Raw genomic sequence first — 18,848 nt, forward strand, 5'->3', positions numbered from 1 at the left:
ACTTCCTGTCCTCCCTCCCCTCGCGACTTCCTGTCCTCCCTCCCCTCTTGATTTCCTGTCCTCCCTCCCCTCGCGACTTCCTTTTCATCTCTCCTTCTCTTGTCCTCAGCTCCTTTTCCCTGAATCTCTCACAGCTCCTTCCTCACCCCACCGTACTGTCATAGAGATCTACATCTGTGTAGATCTATCTACATCTGTGTAGATGTATCTAAATACATCTGTGATGTATTTAGATAATATATTTGTGCAGATTTGTGGTTTTCTTATTTTTAATATTATAGGTGTACATATGACCAAATGTGTTTAACACAGTGTCTGGTATATAGAGGACATTCGATAAATGTTTGTCTACTGAAAAAATGCTTAATGTTCTATATTTGTTTTCTTTGAATTGATAACTTTTGAGGCTTTAAAAAATAAAGTGTTCTTGGGGCACCTGGGGGGCTCAGTCGTTAAGCGTCTGCCTTCAGCTCAGGTCATGGTCCCAGGGTCCTGGGATCGAGCCCCGCATGGGGCTCCCTGCTCGGCGGGAAGCCTGCTTCTCCCTCTGCCACTCCCCCTGCTTGTGTTCCCTCCCTCGCTGTTTCTCTCTGTCAAATAAATGAATAAAATCTTTAAAAAAAAAAAGAACAAAAAACAAAAAAAGTATTCTTCCAAATCATCAAAGAAATATGTTATTTACCATATCAATAATTGTCAATTCCAAAGATTTTTTGAAATTAGGTTTTAAAAGCTCAGGGGTTCCCTGCAAGAGACATGGGGCACCTGTGGGCTAGAGGAGGCCCTGCTCTACTGGAAATTCCTGAGCTGCAATCCCTCCTCCCTCCTCAGCTACTTCTGATTTATATATTGGCATTCAGCCTAAGAGGTCATTTGGAAAAGCAACTAAAAATAAATGTGTACATAATAAAACATTTGAAAACCAGTAGTATTTGCCTTATTAGAGAGTTCTATAATGAAGTATGTTCTGTTCATTTTCTCCATGAGTTTTTGAACATTTTATGTTGACTACATTTTCTCATTTTAAGTTAAAGTCATTTCGAATGAATTTGAAGCAATAGGAAAAGCCCCACAGCATTGATCTAAATCTCCGTGTTCCTTCAGTTGTACAGAGTTGACTTAACTTCTTCATGAAGTCCTCCCCAAATTTTGCAGTCTTTATTGATTTGAATACCTGTATCATCTGTTGTTGGCTCTAATTTATATATGGGCTAGCATAGTTTATATAGGTAAGTATTTTTTCCTTGAGAGGAAACTGCTATCGTTTCTTTTTCCGTATTAGTCCTTATTTTATAAATTCTTAAAAAAATCATTTGTTATGACTTTTTTTTATTAGTGTCTGCTGTATTCCCCAGTAGCGAATACAGAGACAAAATAAAATGCAGCCCCTCAAAGTACTCACAGTCTAAGGCAGGGAGTCAATGAGTAAATAGTTCATTAAAACCCCACTGGGTTTGGAATGGAAGCTCTGCAGAGGGCACGGTTTTACTAATGGCAGTGGGAGTCGAGAGGAGGAAATACTTAAATCTATGCAGGAACAACAAGGAAGTCTTTCTGAAGAAGGTGAACTTTGAGATCCGTGTGGAAGGAAATAGAGATTCATTGAAGACAAGAGGAAGGAACGTGCTTTTGTAGAGCCACACGAAGGGGAGGGTGTTTTGTTCCTATAAGAAGACACATTCGGTGGGATGCCTGGGTAGCTCCGTCAGTTGGGTGTCTGCCTTCAGCTCAGGTCATGGTCTCAGGGCCCTGGGATGGAGTCCCACATCGGGCTCTCTGCTCAGCAGGGAGTCTGCTTCTCCCTCTCCCTTGGCCTGCTGCTCCCTCTGCTTGAGCTCTCTCTTTCTCTGTGTCAGATAAATAAATAAACTCTTAAAAAAAAAAGTTTGGGTCTCTGAAAGCCATCTAGTTTGGAAAGTATTGAGAATTGTTTGCTAGTGCATGAGAAGTTACTGATGTTTGCAAGCCAATTGTTAAGGCAGGTCTGAGCTGGTAGAGATTTTTGAGGAGGATGGAGCAATTACAGAGCACTTGGGAGTGGAGACATGAATTGATGATGGGTTAACCTTGATAGGATAGGCTTGTCCTGGCAAGACGGTTTGATGACACAGTTGTCATGTTTAAAAACAATTTAAAAGGGAGTCTTTTGAGGACAACGAAAGAAACCCAGCTCAAATGATCTTAAACGAAAAGGGGAATCTTGGGGTCATGTGGCCAAAATGAATATTGGTGGAATTCACAGGATTAATAATAAAGCTATCAAAACTTGAGTCTCGGGATGTGGAACCCGTGAAGACCACCTTGCCTGGGCTCTCCACAGCTAGAACAAGGAGAAAGAATAAAGGTAGGTCTGAGCTGTTTCCTGCTCAAGCCTCACCATAGTAAATTCCTTCTGGTTTCAGCAGAAGAAACACATTCTGGAGGGGCTTCCATAAAGTATTGGTGCTCCGTGAGTGAGGGATCAGATTAGACTGGAATAGCAGTTGATTGCACTGAAATAGCAATTGGGCAGCCACTTAGTCGTTGTTTTTCTTCCAACCTTTAAATGCTACTTTATCTTGTGTACCTTCTTTTGTTTTATTAACATTTACATTGCTGTCCTTAAAAAATAATCAATTTGGTAGACAAGGGGAAATCAGTTGCTTGCCATGCCAGCAACTGATCTCCACTGAGAATTGCCAACACTCCTTAGAGACACGGTTGTCCTCCACCTGTTTTTTATGGCTCTGGCTTCTGAGAACAGAGCTCCTCCCCATGACCCGTCTTGGAATAATCTGAGCTGAGAGTCGAATCTGGTAGTATTCGCGCTTCCTGAGAGTATGCACAGAGAGAAGCTAGGAAGGTCCAGGAGAGAGCCTTGAGGTTACCTGGACTTTGCTGATCAAAAGAAGAAAACGCGCCCAAGGAAGAGCAGTGGGAAGTTTTGACAGAGTGACATCCAGGGAGTTTGAGCAGGCGGGGCTTGAGGGACGGCCACTGCCTTTGACGACTCAGAAATGCTGATCTTCCAGAAAGTAGCCTCCATAGGCACGCAGGGCAAAATCCATTCATTTCACCTGTATTTGTGGCCTATTCATGGAACTCTATATTCCAGTGGGAGGAGATCTTAAAAATAAAGCTCTATGTCCCTGGATATATAAGGTATCCGGCAGTGATACACAGTGCTCTGCAGACGCAACCCCCTCAGTGAGGGGACACATAGTGACGGGGAAGTTCATTTTCAATAGTTTGGGTGGATAAAGTCTCTGAGGAGACTTTTGAAAGAGTCTGATGCCTCGTGAAAGTGGAGGAGAAGGTGACTGGAGAAGCATGAAGTCTCTGACTTGTTTTTTGGGGAGAAAGAAGTAGGCGTGGCTGTGAGCCGAGCAGAATGAATGCGGGCCGAGGGGCAAGAAGTTTTGGATTTATTCTGAGTATGATGAGGTGCCTTTGGAGGTTTTGAACAGGAGAGAAGTAGCTGATTTATATATTGAAAGATGGCTCTGGGTAACGTGGGGTGTATTGACTTTGAGTTAGCTGGGAAGCCGCAGGAACGTTTTGAGCAGGGGGGTGACATACACGGATTTGTGTTTTATGAGGACCGTGAGGCCATCGTGTGGAAAAGTGACTAAGTGTGACCAGAGTGAAGAGATGGTGCCTGGGTGCCCTCAACAGTAGCGCCCGTGATAAATGATGGCAACTTGTGGAGGGAGTGGGGGCAAGAAATGGCTGAATTAAGGATCATTTTAGAAGTTGAGGTAGGGTTAAGGGCTGAAACTTACACAATTTAGGGGGCCTTCTTTATGAAAAAAAAAATGTATAAGTATGAATGCTAAGTTTGGTCCTACTATGAATATTTAGAATAAGAAACAACAAATTATAATTTGTAAACACCACAAAGATGAGATAAATAAGATACTCTTACCAGCTGCAAGCCACAACTGTGTAATCACTTTCTTCCACGTTTTGGCCTCATACTTCTTGCCTTTGCTGGGGGGTGCATGTGTCAAATGGCCTTGCAGCCTGGGTCATAAAGGCCCTTTAGCAAAGAATGGGGCAGACCTTTTCAGGTTCTTGTGAAAGTAGAGACAGTTCTGCTCCTGATGCCACCAGGGCACCTCGTGCCTGGCACTGAGCAGATGCAAGATGGTGCTGGCGGTGCATGGGCCTTGCCTGGCCAGAACCCCAGGACTGACGCCCCCGACAGTGCTCTTAGTCCCCATCTCGTGGCTGGGGTCACTGCCTGCATTCTCCCTGATCCCCACTCTGGTCTGTAGAGGAGAACACACCGAGCTATGGAAGCTTCAGTAGCTTCAGAGTAAATTTGCCTCTGGAGCAGAGCCGACAGGATTTGCTGGTGGACTGGATGTGGGACGTGAGGGTAAGAAGTATTAAGGACCACTCCCGGGTTTTTGGCCTGATCCGTGGAGGGCACAGTGAAGCCATTTACTGAGATGAGACAAACTAGCAGAGTTGCAAGGTGTGGGTGGGGGGTGTGATCTTGAATTTTACTTCCACTAGTTTCCTGTGGCAGCCCTAACAAATGACCACAAGCTTGGTACCTTAAGGCAGCAGAAAGTTATTCTTGAAGTTCTGGATGCCAGAAGCTCAACATCAATCAGCTCCATGGGGCCAGAGGTGTGGGCGGGGCTGTGCTCCCTCCAGAGGCTCTAGAGGAGAATCCGTTGCCTTTTCCAGCCTCTGGTGGTGGTCAGGGCTCCTTTGTGGTTTGCCTCACTCCAGTCTCTGCCGCTCTGGTCATATCGCCTTCTCTTGCAGGGGTATCAAATCTCCCTCTGCATCTTTCTTGCAAGGACACTGGGGTTTAGATTAAGGGGCCACCCAGATGATCCAGGATAATCTCCCCGCATCAAGGTTTTTAATTACATCTGCAAAGGTCCTCTTTCTTTATAAAGTAACGTTTACAGGTTCCTGGTAGTATGACCCATTATTTTTGGGAGATGGTTACTCAGTCCATGACAGACGTATATTAACTTTGAGATTCCTGTTGCACATCCAAGTGGGGATTGGAAAGAATTTCTTAGTAGGTGATTAAGAAGTGGGACAGTAAGGGGAAGAAATGCTTCCAAAGCTTCTGCATGTAACAATGAACATAGGTTTCTGATTAGTGAAATCCGTAGGTTAGAAGATAAGAATGGTGAAAATTGTAGTATAGAAAATCCGAAGATTATTTAAATTGTGTTTGTTTAATTATGAATAAATGCATTTTGCTCCCTTTCAGAGTAAGTTGGTAGGAGGGCAGGAATTAGGTCAAGTATACAAATTCTATGGGAGGTCCGGGGCTCCATAGGAATAAGAAATACTGAGGGGCATTACAAGTCAGTGAAGATAAAAGAACCATAATGAGATGCGTCTCACTTTCAGACTTTCTTATGCTATTTGTTATTTCACCAGACAAGCCTGAATTTAAAAACTGGTGTAATTATATGTACGGAGCAAAATGTTACAGGAGGCAGGGTACCTCTGAAGTCAAAGAACTCATGCTCTGAAAAGGGAGGTCCCATAGCCTTTACCAAAAAGCTCTTCTCAGTATGAATGTTTGGAATCCTGAAGGAATCTGCGATGCTCTCCTGTTACTTACCCACGTGACATGCTCTGTGGAACTATGTATTTAAGAGTAGGACTTTATCAGAGCTTTTAATGGCATTTTGTGTAACAATAAATAGTCAATTAAGAATTCCAGGTGGGGGGGGCGCCTGGTGGCTCAGTCGGTTAAGCGTCTGCCTTCGGCTCAGGTCATGATCCCGGGGTCCTGGGATTGAGCCCCGCATGGGGCGCCCTGCTCAGCAGGCAGTCTGCTTCTCCCTCTCCCTCTGTTGCTCCCCCTGCTTGTGCTCTCTCGCTGCCAAATAAATACAATCTTAAAAAAAAAAAAAGAAAAGAATTCCACGTGGGAAATCATGATTTACATTTGTGTCCAAAAGTCAGCGTTGGTTTTATTCTTTTCTTACCGATCTCTTCCTTAGATACCTAACAGGAAACAGTTTTACCTTAGGGGAAGTAATATGAGGCCAGGTATCTTTTTCTTCATTACAGATCAGCTGATCGATATAGTGCTTAGCAGACAAGTGTTGAGAAATTCTAGAGAGACATGCACATGAAGTAACCAAAATTTTTCTCACTTTACTTCCCATGTTCTAATTTCTGCCTAATTCTTTTCTCCCCCCATCTTGCCCCCCCCCCCCAAATTTGGTTCAGTGAAGATATCTTAGTTTGGCTTTGGGAAGAGTACCACGTACTTAAAACCTTATTTGAGAAATGCTTCCTAGCAATTATTGTCGACTATTTTTAGTGAGTTAAAAAAAAACAAAACAGCTCTTGTTCTAAATAAAAAGGTTTATTTGTTATTTCTGTCTTTAACAGCAATCAACAGGGCCCAAGAAGAAACATCTTATTCCGAGAGAGTTAGGGCCCGTACCCACTTGGGTATTAATGATTATAAGAATTTCTAAAATACCTAGAATGTACAAGAACAACAGTAACAGTGTTAATGAGTAACCTTAAAAATCCTTTTGTAGCAATCTGCCCAGGAGAAACACTACAATCAGGTGGCCATCTAGTAGTGGGGAGCACTTGGCTGGCAAATGTGAAGAGCAATGGACGTGTGTGGTCTGTACGCTGATAAATAGGCCGTCTTCGAAGACCTGTGACGCTTGCCTGACTTCAAGGCCTACCGGTAAGCCTGAATTCTGATTTTGAGTTCCTAACACTTCAAAGAGGGCTAATGATACAAAGGTATATATCTTGTTCCATCTTGATATTTCATAACTAAGTAAAATGCTCTCTTTCTGAAATTTTTAAAGGAATTGCCAGACTTTGCATGTAAACCACGCTAATATTCTATTGAGTACTTTTTTTTTTTTTCCCAACAGGGAGGGAAAACATGCTTGTGCTAAAAGAGTATGTGCCTTTGTATCTCAAAAAACGGAGATGATCACATCTGTTCTCTACTATTTCTAATGAATTATTCAATAAAGCTTTGTTTTATGCAGATTTCAGCAACTTTTGGGTTTGTTATTCAGTCCAAGTGCTTTATAAACAGAAAGGCAGGATTTCTGCAAGAATACCGTTGCAGGTGGAATAGAAAAATGCTGAATTTTTTCCCTTCTTTATCCTTCCTACCCCTTGTTATTAAAATCTTTACCCAGACAATTGTACTGATTTCATTGAAATCCTTCAAAATAAGTCTTTACAGCTCACAATTTCATGCGTTCAGAGAAAGTTAAACCTCAGAGAGAGCCCGTGATTAAGAACCCGCTCACTGATGCAGCTCCTATTGTGTTCTCAAAGCATTCTTTCTTCCTTCAATTAGAGATGAGAAAGTTCATCCTTGACTTGTGGACCCCACATTGTGCTGGCTGCCAAGCTGCGTTTTGTTCTCTGGGCCAGAAAGGCGGGCCTGGCCCCGCGCACAGCTTTGCTGGAAGGGACAGCGCCTCCTGTTTCTGGATCTTTGAGCAGAGAGCCCTCAGAAAACCACAGGCTTAGGTCTCCTCGTTCATTTCCACTGAAATGGCTCTTGGCCTCTCATTAACTATTTTCTTGTTATTTCTCTGAGTACAAAAGACTACAATTTAGAACATATTACAGCACCGATTCCAAAATCCTGGGATGCTTTGCTGAAACATTTTTAATTAATGTTAAGTCTTTATAATTCATCTTTGCTTAATTTTACTAAGCCTTTCCCTTTACTATGTCATTCACAGAAACATTCCTGATAATCTAGAGACAGGTCTCTAGCTGCTGATCTGACCAACCTCTTAATTACGACTGCTTTAATATGTTGCCTCATAGTAACAGAATTGATAGCTGAATGACCTTTAAATGGTTAGACATAGTAAGAAGCAAATATAAATCTTTGTTAAACCCACCTCGGAGCCTCTATGAGTAATTGAACTTTTGACACTTCATTTTCCTAGCAAGAACATGGCTAATCCTGAATTGTCCAAAGTAACTTTGTGTTATTCGTTCTATGTATTCACTATCATAGGGGAATAAGTTTTAGTCATATAAATAGATGTTTCAAATAGTCAATATATTACAAATATATATGTTTATATATATTTCAAATAGTCCATATACTATAGGAATACTGCAGAATTACCTCTCTCTCTCTCCTCCCAGATTCAGTAATCAAGAATGAAGAACATTCTATTGACTTTAACAGCTTAGTGAAGTATCCGTGTAATAGCTTTGGAAAACCAAGTACAGAAGTGAAGATCAACAGGAAAACGGCATTTGGAACTACAACGCTTGTCTTGGCTGATTTCAGCAATAAGTCCAGTGCTTTGGAAAGAAAAGGAAGCCAAAAGCAGATACTAGATGGAGAATTTCAAAACCCTCCTCAGACTGACGTTTGTTTTAGTGATCCACTGCACCCTTCCGAGGAGAGGGCACACCAGACAACTCAACCATCTAACAAAGTAAACGTATCGCCTACGGTCTGCTCTCGGTCTAAATTATTTAGCCCAGCATATAAAAAATTGAAAACAACCCACACCTCATCACCAGACCTCAAGAGTGGTAACCCTGGATTTTCTAACAGGTGTGATACTTCTAACCTTGATCTTGAAGGTATTTGCATTAAGTTTTAAGAAGGCAGAGAAGTCATTCACTGCTAAAGCAATTGCATTGATTTTGGAAGGTAAATCAAACCTGGAAAGATGATTATGGTAATTTACTTCCCTTGCTTTCTCTAGCTTATAATGTTAGAGAAGGGAAGAGAATGAAAACAGAACCTTCTACATCTCTTCGTAAAAAGTTATTTTATTCTGACTGTAACTGTCTACAGTTCAATACAGAATAGTTGGAAAATATTAGAAAGTATAAAGAAAAATGTTTAAATCCCCCATAATCCCACCTGATATCAGTCACCACTGTTAAAGTATTTTTTTATATTTCCTTCCAAAGAAAGATAGTTCTTCTAAAAGGGAGACTTACTCATGACAGTTAAGTGTCTTCTCTTCTAAAGAGAGGGAATTGGAGATACTTTTAGTGACATTTCTGCTAAAGAAAGTGACTTTATCTCAATAGCCGTGTGGGATGGTGTTGTTTGTTTCGGCCAATAAGGCCCAAAGAACACGTCTGCCACTTTTGTATCTGAACTTGAAAAGTTGTCATTTTGATTAGTAAATACTAGCAGACCAGATATGTTTTGAGACTATGAACTTCACATCTAGAAGCCCCCACCCCCCACCGCCAATTGCTGTCACCAGAGATAGCAATGTTAATAAACAACGTCACCCCTTCTCTTAGGATTCTTGGCAGCGCCTAAAACTACCTGTTCCATACGACCTTGCTTAGACCCTTTATCTAGACTTCCTTACTCTCACAACCTGATACTAGGCTTCCCTCAGAGAGAGACATTTCTCCACAGTTTTTTCCCCAGCTGTTTTTTTTTTTTTTCCTTCAGAAAGCGAGGGCTGTCCATCCTGCATTTTTACAATGAAGTGAAGGTGCAGAGTCTTCTTCCCATGGGTCTTTTAGAGTCTTTCTGCCCGTGGGAGATGGGCAGAAAAGAGGTGGTGTGCGTGGGACTTAAAGTGATCATTGTGGGGGCGGGGGGAGTTGCATTATTAGCTTCTCCCCAGATGGGCTGTGTCTTTGCTGAGGGGAAGATTCCTCCCTCAGGCAGCAAGACGGGGGACCAGCTGGGGTACCGTCCCAGACTAGCCTCTGGGAACCCTTGGAGCATATTTCATAATTCTGAGGCGGTGTTTGGTTGATAGATTCTTTTGTCTCGAGTCTTCTATCCCAACTCTAAATTTACCATCAAGTTAGTCTTGATGATTTATCCTTGGCTGATTTCTTAAAAAAAAAATCTTGCTCATAATCATTTATAACTGCTTTAACTTTTGTCCATAACTTAGGAATGACAGACATGTGAATTAAGCTGTGGAGACGAAGCGTTTAACTGCCTGGATCAGGACCCTCCCTTTACACTTTCATCCTAATTAACGTCTAATGAACCCCAGTCAAAGGTCATGAAGGAGCTAGGGTCTGGAGTGTCTGAATTGGGAGGCTATCCTCTAAGAAAATCCCTACTGAAGTCCTTTCTGTGCTGTAGCTTCGGCGGAAAGAAGTAGATGCGAGCAATTTAAAGTGTTGTGGCCTTCCCTGTACCCAGATGAAATATCTTGGCATATTTTTATTTCCTCAGTGCTTTGTAGAAAATCTCAGACAATTTAACTAATGAATTAGGGACTTAAGAAAACATTAATGTAACCTTAAATTTAAATGATTTCTTCATAAGCCATTTGTAATAGGGTCATATGATTAATCACAGCACACAGCATTACTTAGAAACACTGCAGCCTGAGTATGTGTTGAATATAAGAACCCCAGGACTGAGACTCTAAAATCAATCAAGATCAACTAGCAGAATAAATGTCAAGTGATGAAATACATTCACCCAGCAGCCCTTCTGCACCCAGCTACTTTACAAGGAATAAATTGCAAATTACTGTCATTTATTTCATTTTTCTCCTTGTCTGGCAGCTACAGTGTTCATCTTGTGGACAAGATGCCGAGCAGAAGCTCACAACATAATACGATTAAAGCAGGTGGTCCACTCAGAGAATTTATAGCCAGTTTCTTTTTTTCTTTAATAATTATATGGTAATTAATTCGCCTTTTGTTCTCTTAATTACTGATCTCCTCACCACATGATACATGCTATGTTGATGAGGCATATTTCCAGATTGGTCTTTGGATATACTTGAATTTTATCCAGCTACTGGATTATAAATTAGATGGTTGAACCGGTTTTTAAGCAGCTCAGAAGAACTGCTAGAAACAGTTTTAAGTCTTTGATCCAATTATTCTAAAGGCAGAGCAAAACACTAGGGTGCGTCTGCAAAGAACACATGTGTTTTCGGTTAAGGCTTTTCCGGAGCTGAGCCGAGGTTCACTCGCAGGAGGAAATAAAACTGGCAGAATCACCAACACTTTCTTCTGTCCCTGGTCAGGGCTGGCAGGCTCCACCTCTCACACTGGGGAAACACTGACCCCTCAGACGCACTTCCTGTCCCCTTTGCAGTTTGCAGCCCCCAAGGATTTTAGAACCACCTGGGACCATCTAGGATGAGTCACTGAACCTCTGTTTTATTTCTTGAAATACACTGAGCTCCAAAATCTACATTCAACGGCACTGATTAGTTCAAAAACATTATAGGCAGTGTTTTCATTGTAATGAATCACCCTATCTGTAAGATAAGTTAAGCCATGATAAATCGATGGTTGAAAACTGTCCGTTTTAAAATTACAGGCTGTGCATGGTCATGTCCTTGTTCTTGATAATAGTCTTTATCTGATCTCTGTTCAGTGTTATTTATTAACAAGTATTTATTGAGAACCTATTAGGCATCAAGCATTGCTCACTTCTAATGACTTTTACTTTACCATTGGCAGGGCCAAATCCGGCCCACCGCCTGTTTTTATAAATAAAGTTTTATTGGCACACCTTCCATTCCCATAGGCTGACGTATTTTCTATGGCTGCGTTTTGTGCTACAACAGCAGAGTTGAGTAGTTGCAACAAACTGTTAAGACCCACAAGCCGAAAATATGTGCCATCTGAAAAGATTTGTCAACCCCTGATCTCTCATATTAATAGGCCATTTATAATCCACTGTTAATATTCAAAATGATGGTCCTCGTTATCAAAATAAGTTAAACTATTTTGCATGCTAAGTTTACCTTAAGAAAATGCTCTGCTACATTTTAGAAAGTTTTTAAATAATGATGGAAACAAAGAGGAACCAAGATATCCTCAATTAATCAGAACATTTAATTATCCTGGATAATGTTTTCTATCACAAAATTAAGATTAACTGTGCATATTTAGAGTTGATGTGATCACAGGTGGCATCAATATCTTGGTTACATTAACTCTGGCTCACAAGTTAATGTGCATATGAATCACCTGGGAATCTTTTTAACATCCAGATTCTAATTCTGCGGCCGATCTGGAGCAGGGTGGGTAATTCTGTGTTTCTAAGGCTCTCCCAGGTACTGCTGATGCTTCTGGTCAGTGGATCCCACTCTGAGTACTAGGAATAAGGTAGCATGTAGATATTTTTGTCTTTAACTTAATACTAAGGAGGAAATGGAATGACAGAAATGAGGAACCCGGGGGGGGACACGGGGGCCTTTTCTTCCCCCATCGTAACCCTACCTTCCACCTTGCCCCTCCCCAGGAAAGCTTCACTGGCAAGAGAATTTAAACCTCTCCTGGGTATTTGGAGCCCTGGAGATATCTAGGTAGAAGCAAATGGCTTAGAAAATGTTCAACTAATGGTTATCTAAGGCAGCCACCTTCAAAATAATGTAGAAAACTATCTGCATGTGTGGATTTTTTTTCTGTAAGAAAGCATTTCTCTCCTTTCTATTGGCATTCTTCACCTTTTTTTCTTTCTCTCTTAACAGTTTTTTTTTTTTTTTTCCAAGCACATTTATGATCCCCTTGCTTTGGTTTTGACATTTCTTGACTTCTCTGCAACCATCTACATACTTAGTTTCTCTCGAAGTTTAAGTTCCAATATCCCCTCTCTTGGAAGGGGTATTGGTAAATGGAGGGATATGGAAAAAGAAAGTCCTCTTGTCTTCAGTTTTTGCTATTTCGGGATGGTATTACCTCTAATTCTAAAATACTGACTACCGTCCCCCGCCCCGAAGAAGGTAGCCACAAAACAGTTGCTGGCAAAATATTGAACTATAATGATTTCCTTAGCAATGCCTACTGCATGGCCAGCTTCAGAAACCACCCTCAGAATATTTGAGTTAATTAATTTATTTCTTTTTAAAGCTTTTATTTATTTAAAGTTGAGTTAATTTAAAGCCATGTATAAGTGTCTGTTTTATAGGTGATTTTAAACCAATTTCATCACAAATAAAAGACCTCGTATGCCAGTTCGGTCTCAATAAAACTGGAAGGAAAAAATACCTCAAACTCTGAACATTTCAATTAGATATGATACCTTGAGGTATCATTATAGGAACAAGTATATGAAGAACGTAGCTTAGGAAGCAAGAAAAAGGGCATGTATTTATGATTTTTCGGTATTTTTAAAAAAATTGTCTAAGTAATATTCCATCATAGAAATTATTTAATAATGATATTTTAACCAAAACAAATTTTATCATTAAAACATTTTTAAAATAGGGATATTAAGGGGAAGGACTTCTGGTTTTAATTAATGTGAGCTCTTTTTCTCTTCAACCGTTTTATTAAAAAGACTAGTTCTTATAAAGGCATTATTAAAAATATGCAAATATTAAAAAAAAACCTTAAAATAATCATGAAGCTCCTTTTCCAAGAGAAAATTCTGCTTTTCCAGCTACAGTAGAAGTCGAGCTTCTGACCTTAGTCCACTCTGTGTGGGAATAACCTGCAGATACTCTTGATCGTAATTGTGGGGGAGAATAAAGCTTCCCTAGTAGCTTTACAAAACACACATTCCTGCTCTGCCAGGCAGCCCGTGCCTTGCTGAAATATGATTGCAACTATTATAGCAGCCTTGATCAAAGGAAAGCATAGAAAATTGTCTCTAAAGTGGACAATAGAAAGGGTGATCTCTTTGGCCTTGTCAGAGCCATCGGCGAGAGTTTGCTACCGATGAGAACATAATTAGAGAAGACTCATTCTAGTTACTTCGGGGGGTGGGGAGCAGCGGACTTGAGAATATTTTAAGGGAAATAAAAGGGGCCACACTGTAATCCTGAGGAAGGGAAGAACTGGATATCACAAATGAAAAGTAGATAAAGTGGATGTACTGGGTGCACATTTCAGCTGTTTTTATTCTTTAGAAATTTTAATCGTGTGCTTTGGGTGCATAGGTAGCTTCGGAAGTGAATTTGGATTACCTGGGGAACCCAAGAGTTAGAAAGATGTCACAGTGTGTGTAACGACCTACAGTTGGCCATGGTCCACTTTTTGGTACCATGTCTTGGTACAGACAAGACACGGGGAGGTGGTGGGAATGATCCCTTTTAGCGCTGTTACACTGTAGTAACTTTGTAACCTGTCATTTCAGTGAACTTGGAATTAATATGACAGATGGTACTCGTGCATTAAATGCTGACAGTCCTCGCTGCAGTAAACACAACCGCCTCTGCATTCTCCAGGTTGTGCGGAAGGATGGTGAAAACAAGGGCAGGCAGTTTTATGTTTGTCCTCTACCTAGAGAAGCACAGTGTGGATTTTTCCAAGTACGTGTAAGATTTTTCAAGCTCGCTCTCATGTAATTGAATACTTCTGTTATTAAAATGTAATGAATAGTGGGGCGCCTGGGTGGCTCAGTTGGTTAAACGCCTGACTCTTGATTTCGGCCCAGGTCATGATCTCAGGGTTGCGAGATCGAGCCCCACGTCAGAGCTTAAGGTTCTCTTTCTCCCTCTGCGCCTCCTCTCTGCTTCTCCAAAAAAAAAAAGTAATGAATAGCAATTTTTTTTCCCATTTCATCTTTAAATTTTATTTCCCTTTTCACCTTTAAATTTTAAGTTGTCATATTGACACTTGATTCGAAAGCCTGAATGTTGAAGAACTTAAAATTCAAAGAGCTTCATCAAAAAAAGAAAAAGTAATCAAACAATAGCTGTTAGATGATTCTGGTTATGTCACACACGTAACCACAAGTGTAGATGTGTTGCCCTTGGTTTATAAAGATAGGAAGGTATTACCCAGGTGGCGAATAATCCAAGATGCAAACGTGCTCTTCCTAACTTCTGCTATGAAACCCTTGGTTTGTGCATTGGATAGAAGTACCCAGGAAGAATAGCTTATATACCTTGGATTTAGAGTAAACGTAGTGAATCCGATTACACAAGCTTGCACGATAACAATGTAAATAGAGGGTGATTGCTCCCTCCTTGCCGATCTGTGAGTGTCCCTGGGAACGAAGATGGGATGGGACACTTGAATCTGGGGTCCTTCTCCTTCCTCAGGCTCACCTTCTGTGTTTCTCAAGGTGTGAGTCTCTCACTATGCTGAGTGTGACTCTAAATGTGTAAAGATCTGTGTTTTTCCAGTTGTTGTATCTGGTGAATAACTGAAAAAAAGAAAACGCTGATCTGTTTCAGTGCTGGAACAAAAATTTTTTGGTTGGGCTCATTGAGAGAGAAAATCTTTGTCTTCAGGAATTTCCCAGGTCTTAACCCCTGCACAAGATGTAACTCCATCCTCCTGAACTGACACATTTCCTCCTCAAGGAGCTTTTGTGGATGTAATGGAAAAAATATTAGGTAGCAAATTAATAATATCACAGCTTGTTCTAAAACTCCCTTGAGGCCAAAATTTATAAGAATAATACAAGGGAATCTGCCTAAATTCATCCATGTAATTCTGTATTGGATTCTTTCTTTTCCTAAGAGATGAAGGAACTTTAGTATCAAACTCATAACAAATCTTTGATCTTAATCATTTTAACTGAAACAGACTGATAGAAACATTGGTGATTGCTTTCCAGCAAGATTCTGATCGTTTCCAAATATTTTCAACAAAGAGGAAAGAATTCCTATAAGTATGCCTTTAGACAAAGAGAAACTCAGAATCATGGCAGTTTACTGCATAATTCAAACAAATTTGTAGAAGAGATGCTTATAGTCTATAAGCTGTTTTAAGGGCAAGAACTAATGACGTGTCAATTTTACAATGTCAGATTAATAGTAGCAGGGAATGTGGGGTGCACTGATCATGTGCACCCAGGCTCAGCCTGTACACATTTCTAACCTGCACTTGAACTTTACAATCCTTCTGTTTTCACCCTGTAGTGGGCAGATTTGTCCTTCCCATTCTGCAACCATGGCAAACGCTCCATCATGAGAACGGTGTTGAAGATTGGACCTAACAACGGAAAGAATTTTTTTGTGTGTCCTCTTGGGAAGGCAAAACAGTGCGATTTTTTCCAGTGGGCAGAAAATGGACCAGGAACAAAAATTATTCCAGGGTGCTAATGTTTTCTCCTTCTGTAGAATATCTGGCATTTAATTTCTTCAAACCATATATAATGTTTAGTCCCCTTTTGTTTAATTGTTTAATCTTTAATAGAAAGATTGTAGAATGTGGCACATTTTATAGTTCTTGCAATATTTGAGACCTGTTCTTTTTTTTTTCTTAAATGTGTGCCATCTTTCCATTCTTTGGGTATTTCTTTTACCTTGACAAAGACTGGGTGTTTCATCAGATGTACCAAATATTCTATTTATCATGTATATATAATGCATTTAGTAATGACAATAAAGTATTTTTAGTGTGCTGTTGGTCTCTTGTAACTTCTTTGGGGAAGCAGTGATTTTTTTTTTTTTTTTAAGGAAGCTTACATAGTCCAGTGAAATAGCTAAGTCTTCCATCTGTAATGAGTCAGGTTCTTGGGTACCGCCACTCTTCACGGCATACGATTAAAGTACTTCTTGTTTTCGTAAATGAAATTTAAGGAAATGAGATCTCCTTTATGGAAAAGAACATTTGCTTGGTTGTATTCTATTCAACAGACATCAAGTTCCCCGTTAGATGCCAGAGAGAAGCCAAACACTTGGATAACTTCAAATGCATTTTCCTAGAAGCCTATGGGGATTCAGAATATAAAAGTAATATTTAGGAACGGAAGTTGTCTGTAGATCTTTAAAAAGAGAAGTTGATTTCAATTTTTCTGATCTTGATTTTAATATCCGAAATTAATTTTTAAAATCAAGTCCATTTAAAAAGCTTACTAATGTGCTATTGTTTTTTTATTTCTCATTTTAACTTCCCTCTGTGTTTTTGTACCCCCCCCTAAATTTAGTGCAGGTAACTATATAATTATTTACCAAAAGAAAAGGAAAACCTCAGTCTTATGTTGTTTCTGCATGTTTGTGGAAAATTCCACTTAGAGCTCGTTCAGTCTATTAAAAAGATTTTTAGACAAGCAAAGGACCGCGGAGAAGATGGCTTGACCCGCCTTTCCCATTCTGTCGCTACACTGTCCATGCAGAGCTCTCAGAGTTCTCAGCATATGAAATTCTCAGCAAGGCCAGAGCATATGCTGCAGCGTAATCTGTGTTTGAACTCTGTGTTGAAGAGACAGACTTGGAACCAGCCCAAGATCGGTGACCCCAACCCGAGGAGCTCAACAGGACAATGACTACAAGGCCGACCCGGGCTGGCTGGACCACGGGTGAGCTTAGCTGATCCGGGTGTGCGTTCAGAACAAAACTATAGACTCCTTGTGCCACAGGGAGGGAAAGGCCCGTCCCTAACGAGGCTTCCATAAATGAGCGAATTAATGCCAGGGAAATAGAGGCAAATGAAATGCAATCAATTTCAGTATAATGCATGTAGATACTTACCTGGTGAGAAATATGCAGGATTTATATGAAGAAAATTTTACTGAGAAGCATCAAAGAACCAGATGGACAGGCAAAACAGGGTCTTGTTTGGAAAGAATGGATGTTTGAAAAATGACATTCGTTCAAACCTGCTTCTGGGTTTTGACTGCGTTTCCCTTCAAAACCTCAAGGAGGTTTCTGCTTCCATGGTGGGGCAAGTTCTAACTGAACCCAACTCTAGTTTCTGGGCAACCGGATAAGCAGGTTCTGCACACACTCAGCAACAATCCTAGGGAGTGAACCAAAACTGGCAGATTCTGGAGAGGTGTAAGTTTTGGGAGGCGAGACCAGCTGGGGGTAACTTCTCATGTGTTAACTGTTTTTATTCTGAGGGCAGAACAAAGTCAGTACCAAGCAGGCTGGCCAAAGTCTGGCAGAAACGGGGCCTGAAGAGGCCACTGGAAAGGGGGGAAGTAGGCGAGATCCCAGAGGGGGAGCCCCAAGTTCCGTGCTTAAACTCTGCCCTTGTCCTTGCCTGACCCCTGGACCACCCCCGCCATGTTCACGGACAGAATGAACACAGAGCAGCTAAGGACAAAAGAACCAAATCAAGATTTGATCCTTTGCCTGAGAGAATTTGCAGTTCGAATCCAACCAAATTCATTGCCAGAAGAGACAAAAACATCAACACTCTCTAGAGGAATATCCCAAATCCAGACCCACCTCCATGTGATATTCAGGATTCCATCCAAATTATGCAACATACGAGGAACCAGAATAATGTGACCCAGTTTCAGAGAAAAGACAAACACTAGAGATCGACTCCAAGATGACTGAGACATGGGAATTAGCAAAAAAGGGTTTTAAAGCAGCTATTCGAACGATGCTCGTTGAAGTCCATGCCAAAAGAGCGTGATGCCAGATGGAAATGCAAATCGTTAAGAAGCAATACAGACAGCCGGAAAAGGCAAATATCTAAGAAAGTATAAAATATTTCCTATTTTCTCTTAATTTCTTTACAATACATGGGACTGTTGAACGCAAGATAATGTAAGATTGTCTTGTGAGATGTGTAACGCGTGCAGGTATACTATGATGACTAGAGTGTGAAGATGGAGAAGTTGAAGGAGCTATAAGATTCCAGGTTTTCTACCTCTTAGGCGAAGCGGTACCATTTTATCTCAGTTGTCGGAAGTTAAGTATGTAGATGTAATGCCTACTGCTTTTCAACCACTCTTTTTTTTCTGATATTTTCTCAGTCCCACACACTGCCACCATCCTTCTGAAATCTCAAGGATATAAATATTAGCTCCTCTGTTTGCTTTGGTCCCTGAGTCGGCTCCCTGCCATCTCCAAGCGAGACCATCCAGCAAGCTTGTTTATGTTGGAGACTATGCTTCTCAGTCCTGTAATTTCCAACCTGGTTCTTTTGTGTAACGTCTGGTGGCTGAGATTTTCCATTTTTTAAATTGGTTTCAAGAGAACTTAGAATTGATTCTGGAAGCACTTTGGAAAATCCTGGTCGGATAATCCAAACATCTGATTCAC

The 18,848-nt window shown here is 40.8% G+C and overlaps 1 protein-coding gene across 1 annotated transcript in view; it reads left to right on the forward strand.

Moving 5' to 3' along the window:
- NEIL3 (nei like DNA glycosylase 3) overlaps positions 1-16,173 on the forward strand; it is a 45,276-nt gene extending 29,103 nt beyond the window's left edge. The window contains exons 7-10 of the mRNA XM_025886178.2: positions 6,519-6,676; positions 8,131-8,545; positions 14,033-14,207; positions 15,768-16,173. Coding sequence (XP_025741963.2) covers positions 6,519-6,676; positions 8,131-8,545; positions 14,033-14,207; positions 15,768-15,950 — 931 coding nt within the window. The 3' untranslated portion in view covers positions 15,951-16,173. The remainder of the gene's footprint in view (positions 1-6,518; positions 6,677-8,130; positions 8,546-14,032; positions 14,208-15,767) is intronic.
- Positions 16,174-18,848: the final 2,675 nt, after the last annotated feature.

The sequence above is a fragment of the Callorhinus ursinus genome, unplaced genomic scaffold (assembly GCF_003265705.2).
Source record: "Callorhinus ursinus isolate GAN/ISIS: 27379988/994484 unplaced genomic scaffold, GSC_fseal_2.0 scaffold17, whole genome shotgun sequence".
In the NCBI taxonomy this organism is placed as follows: domain Eukaryota; kingdom Metazoa; phylum Chordata; class Mammalia; order Carnivora; family Otariidae; genus Callorhinus; species Callorhinus ursinus.